General features: G+C 40.2%; 1 protein-coding gene across 1 annotated transcript; it reads right to left on the reverse strand.

Moving 5' to 3' along the window:
• Positions 1-434: 434 nt before the first annotated feature.
• LOC141833639 (serpin-ZXA-like) lies at positions 435-4,609 on the reverse strand. The gene is made up of 2 exons (XM_074721124.1): positions 4,132-4,609; positions 435-1,407 (listed from the first exon to the last, which is right to left on the reverse strand). Exons 1-2 carry the CDS (start codon positions 4,525-4,527, stop codon positions 622-624), a joined length of 1,182 nt encoding a protein of 393 aa, XP_074577225.1. The 5' UTR covers positions 4,528-4,609; the 3' UTR covers positions 435-621.
• Between the last annotated feature and the right edge of the window lie 1,391 nt (positions 4,610-6,000).

A 6,000-nucleotide genomic window follows, 5' to 3' on the forward strand; every position in this document is an offset into this window, starting at 1 on the left:
AATAATAAATTAGTTACATAGTTTTGTTTATTTAATTTAGTTTAAAGCCAGCTGAGTACAAGGATGATTGAGCCGCCTGCTGTTTGGTGTGGGAAGACTCGAGAAGCAAATCGCCCACAGAAACCTTTGAATTCCTTGTCCTCTAGTGAAGAAGAGATGGTGTTGTCCTTTTAGAGGACCCCAAAATACGTTCATCAATATAAGATATAAACAGACATGTCCAAAAGAATTGCCTAGTTGGTAGAAATGATATCATTCTTGTAGATTACTAAATGACAAAAAAAAAGTTACCTGAATGATAAAAATTCATATATAATTTTATGAATATTTTCTTCTCCTCCTTTATACCTTCCATCCAAGTAATGATTCATGGCCTTCCCTTAGTTGACTACTTGGCTGTTCATTCAGTAAAAAGAACTAGTGAACATATGAGCTGCAATAAAAAAAGGCAAAACAAGTTAGAATGTATCATTATTTAAACATTATAACACGCCTGTCTTGTCATAGATAAACAGAGAATTCGCAACATCAACCAGCAAATGTTCTAGCATGAAACTTCAGTACATTTCACCAGAAACAAAAACTTGCAAGTTCCAAGGAGATTGATACCATATTTATAGCTTACTCAGCAATTGATGGATTAAGAACATGCCCAGTGAACAGCACTACTCCTGTCATGTCTTCTCTGATCAGAAACATAAATGGGTGATCAGCTTCAAAGTCCAGAGGATCCATGGGTAACATTGACCTCAGATTCACCACTGCAGCAGAAGCAGCAGCTGCTTCTGTTCCTTCTTCATTGACTTCAATGAAGGATTTGTGGAAAATTGATGATACATAGAGGCTATGTCCAATGGGCGAATCCACCATTTCTGACAAGTCTGCATCTGCACTGAAAGGTGATAACAGACCCAAGCTTTTCAACACTGCAGATGCTTCAAAACCAAATGATATCTTGAATTTGGGCAGTTTGAATTTGTTCACTTCAACCTTTCGCATTGGAAGAAAACGTGTTAAGAGCTCAGATTCACTGTTTACCTTCTCCTCCAAACTCCATAGACCATCTTTGGCGTCTGGCAAAAAGATATACATAGAGAATGACCTTTTATCTTCACCTTGCTTATAGGGAAGCCTAAGAACCTTAAATCCATCATATGAGGACAGAAACTGTTTTTTTCTACTAGTCATGAAAGCCACTTCGACTGATGTTCCATTCAGCAGGTAGAATTCAGAGTTTAATGTCTTAGATGCGTCAAACTTTTCAGTCCAGGATCCTTTGAAGTAGAGTGCATTCCCCAGCACCAATCTAGTGTCACTGTCAACAGATCCAGGAGGAAGAAGCTCTTTGATCAAGTTTGAAGTAACTTTTTCAACCCAGGAGTTAATTTCATTTGCTACCACATCAGCCTTTACTTAAAGATCAAGAATGTTAGTATATTGGCAAAATATTCAAGAAAATATAAAGATTAGTATCGAATGTCATGATAGCCTTCCAAAACAAATCTAAAACAGTGATAATTAGACATTATACTATAACACTTCCCATAAAGGCAATAAATATGTCAAACCATGAAATTTTCTAAAACCAATACATTGAGATCATTTATTTACATTTTCCATACTTCTTTTCTATGGTCCCATTCATTCACTGTTCCAAGACAAATTGACAGTGCCATTAACCACTGCTCATGCTGGAAAATGGTCGTTGGCGGCTCCGAATAATGACTTTTTAACTCTTAGCAATTGATGATCTCGGAGTACATCATAATCACTTTTTGAATAGTAATACGTCTCCCAACAATAGCATGTGACTGAGGTTTGGCAAATTTTATCTATGGTACAATGAGATCGACTACCCTTTTCTGATGCATGGCAAAGGAACCTGATATGGAAACAAGATCAACGAAATCCACCCACCAAAGTGTGCAATTACTGTGGTTGTTACTTCTTTTGCAGGGAGGAAAGAAACTTGATGTTGTTGAAGGGAGAGAGAAAGCTGCGTACTTGCTATTCCTAATTGAATTTAGGTGACTTAACCCAGAAAAACCCTTGGTCTTTTATAGATCAATTCACACCCCTAGAAATGGATTATCTCCTGATTGCAACCATCTTGGTTTAATCAAAGCACTTGAATCACTTAGTTAATCCAAATTGCACTAGTTGAGGTATTGATTGACTCAAATGGATCGCTAGGAAGCACCACTTGGGGTCAAAAAAGGGTTGTTGGCACCAATCTGTTGGCAAACTGTTAGTCCTACAAGGTTGCCTAGGAGGAGAGAAATTTCATACACAGTAATATAACCAATGAAGCCTCATTATGTTCCTATGTCAACAGAACATTTGGACATCTTATAATACAGAATCATTTTTTGAAAGCATGATTTTTATACAGAACTATATTACACTGATTTTCTTTTATAAGGTTTGTTTTATATACGGTCAAGAATTTATGTCTCAGCTAGGAGTAGCCTTTAATTTTTATTTAAAATAAAAACAATGTAAATAGGGAAAGAAATTAAATGAGTTTTGAATTTTAAAGAATTAAATCTTTGGAAATTATTCATTTTGGGTATCATGTACTAGATATCTTTTTATTTGATTCATATATCTTAAAATTTGGCAATTACACTTCATCAATTTTGCTCAAGTTCTTGTGTGGTTTGGCGGTTCAATTTTGGTATTGGATTAGAACAATTTACTCTGGCTAGCAATCAACTCCAATGAAACTTCATCTTATCATCAATGGTAGACTCTGCCAAGGCTTCAACCAAGAATAGATGATCAAAATGCCCCCGGGGCATAGCTGAGTTGGTTACGACGCAGCAGAGTTGCAGAAGAGGGCAAAGGTTCGAATTCTGGCGAAGCCAGACAATACCCTCCTGCGTCGTGACCAACTGTAGTTTCTCGATTTACCTCCTCACAGATGGTCGTGGGATCGACCGTGTGGGACCGCTAAGGTGGCGGATTCCACCTTTTGCAGAAAAAGAATAGATGATCAACACCAATTAGGTCCAATAGTTGGCGACCAACGGAATCCAATGAAATGGTAAAAGTAGTTTTGGGGTAAGAAATTGAAAGGAGAACCAATTCCTACTTATGTATTTCTTATCCAGAAAATTGAACTCAATTATAAAATGTTGTAAAAAAATAATTGATAAAGATTTTTTTGTGTAAAATAAGTTATAGTGGCACCTATGATAAAAAGTCAGCAAGTTAGAAGCATTTCATTTGTAGCTTTTGTAGAATGTCTTAAATGCCACCAGATCTAAATGTGTGATCTCTAACACATCAGGCTCGCAAATCTGTGAAGTGGAGAGGTGCCTTGATCTTGAATAAGGCTACAATGACAGCTACCTAGTAAGACTGCAAAGAAGTACATTGTGCTAAGTTCCAAGCAAAAGAAGGTGAATAATGTTTTGTGGGGGAAAGCTCATAAGCATGAGCATCCATGTAGAAAGAAGGTTAATCAAGGCGGCAGAACCAATTCTTTATTCTTCACCAATATTATTTTATATCATTTGTCTGTGAACAAGGATTTAACCTTTCCAAAAAAAACAGTGAAACATGTGAATAGAACAAGATCAAACACCTTGTTCTTTTAATATTTTGAGTTAATTTGCTATGACACACAGGAAGCTAGATAAGATCATGAAAGACCATTCACAGTGGTATAATATTAACATCAAATTTTATTCATAAACAAATTAACAATTCGTTTTAGAGGGCAATATAAGCAAATATTGAAATACATAAAACTAGCACCATTTTTTTTTTTCAGAAATCAACATAGTACAAGTTAGGCCTTGAAATATGGCAAATATATGAGCATGGGACCAGCCTCAACTCATGGACACAAGTATCAGCATGATAAGATCCACTATAAAAAGAAGAGAATGAAGGTGGGACTCTATGAATCTGCAAGTTATGAATCTAGTGCCACAAAACCGTACTGAATTGAGTTCGGTGAATAAATGATACATGAAAATAAATAAACATTGCCAAGAACTATTCCATTTCTAAGAACCAGTTAATAACTGATATTTTGGAGAAGAAATACGTAACGTGAACGGATGATATATGCCGTTGTCAAAAAAAATTTCCTGTGCTAAAAATAGGAATAGAAAACCTCACCTTGGTTCGGAAATCCACTGCTTTGGCCTCCGCCTTAAACGTATTGGTGACGATATCGTTAAAGGACGGCTTCAGCGTCATCGAGGAGTCAACGAAGACTCCATTGGCGAACGAAACCCTCGGCCCACCGATCGCCGACCCGTCAGCAAGGACGAGGGCGACGATCTGCGAGGCGAGGGAGTTGAGGTCGGCTAGTTCTCCGGAGCCGAGGCCGAGGAAGGAGAGGGTCTCGTCGAGCGTACGGCCCTTGGAGCCGGCAGCGACGAGGGCGAGGACGAGATGGACGGAAAGCGGGGAGAACACGAGGTTGCGGTCGGAGGCGACAGCCGCGCCGACGTGCTTCGAGAGGCGGATGGCGAAGGAGGTTTGGCGAGCGATCGACTCCCCCAGGTCCATCGTCACAGGAGCTCGGAGAGGGGAGAACGAATGCAAGGTCGGTGCGTGGAGAAGACGCGTTCTGAAACCTGACTGAGGTATTGACTATAAGGCGGTTCGATTTTGTCCATTTTTAGCTTCTTTTACAACGGCCAGCGTCGTGCTCACGTGCATATCGACTATCGAAAAGTTCCATTCAAAACTGGTCCCTTCCGCACTGCGATGCGCAGATTATCATTAATACCATCAAATATAATTGAGATTATCCTTTGTCAGACTTGCTACGTTGAGCGACTCCTCATCCGCAACACCTGCGATCCACCGTTGCTGTCGCCGCCCTCACCGCACCATCCGACCGCGATCGACACGCCATTCGCCGGATTCTGATCGAATAGTGATCAAAATCCGACGAATTTAACCGAAAACAATCGCCCCCCACTGCGCGGCCATTGTGGACGACGATCGAGTTGGATTCCAACTGAATCGCAGCTGGAGATCGACCAAGAAAGGACTAACATCCGACGTCGATCCTTCCTTAGCCGATCTCCGACTGCAATTCGATCGGAATCTAACCCGATCGCCATCCACAATGGTTGCACAGTTTCCGATTAAATCACGATCGGATTCCAACCAAATCGCGATCAAAGACCGACCGAGGAAGGACCAACGTGCGACGACGGTCCTTCCTCGACCAATCTACGACCGCAATTTGACCAAAATCCGATCACGATTTGACCAAAAACAGTGCTGCTACTGTGGACCATGTTTCCGATCGAATTCCGTCGGATTCCGACTACTATTCGACCAAAATCCGACATCAGATGGAGCGTCGACGAGCGACGCATCAATCGCGGCCAAAACGACAGCCAACAGTGGCCGGACGACGCGACGAAGGCGGTAGCAGCGACAGTGGATCACGAGTGTCACGCACGGGTCGCAAATTCCTCGTCGCGCAATGTAGCATTTCTCTACCCTTTGTACCCATGAAATAGGGCAAAAATAAAAAACATTATTTTCAAATCATAAAAAACATTTTTTCAATTTTTTTAATTTTTTAGTTTTAAGAAGCAAAATTTTTACTTGCAGGATTTAATGCGACATTAATTTTTCAACAAATAATGCCAACATTTTATTCTCCAATCTCACAGCAAAAGCCAGCAAAAGTTTTTTCTGGAACCATAATGGTGCAAATGAAGGCAACAGAGAGATAAAATTAAAATACCTGCAAACTGCATCAAGATCGAACTAGAAAGTCGATGTGCGAGCAGCATCAAAGCAACGTTACATTCCTGCAAGTTCAATCAGCGTCTGTATAATTGAACTTTAACAAGTTGCGTACCCTACACACGCAGATAGTTAAGAGAAACAACGGCAGCTGTTGCAGCCCTGTGTTCTCTGGGAGTCCCATCATCAAATTAATGCTGCAATGCTTGACCAGAAGCTCCTTTCACTGAATTATTCAGGAATCTGTCCAGTCAATGATGCACTTGGTTA

The sequence above is a fragment of the Curcuma longa genome, chromosome 8 (genome assembly GCF_044706935.1).
Source record: "Curcuma longa cultivar G26 ecotype Majalengka, Jawa Barat chromosome 8, ITB_CL_G26_1.1, whole genome shotgun sequence".
Classification (NCBI taxonomy): domain Eukaryota; kingdom Viridiplantae; phylum Streptophyta; class Magnoliopsida; order Zingiberales; family Zingiberaceae; genus Curcuma; species Curcuma longa.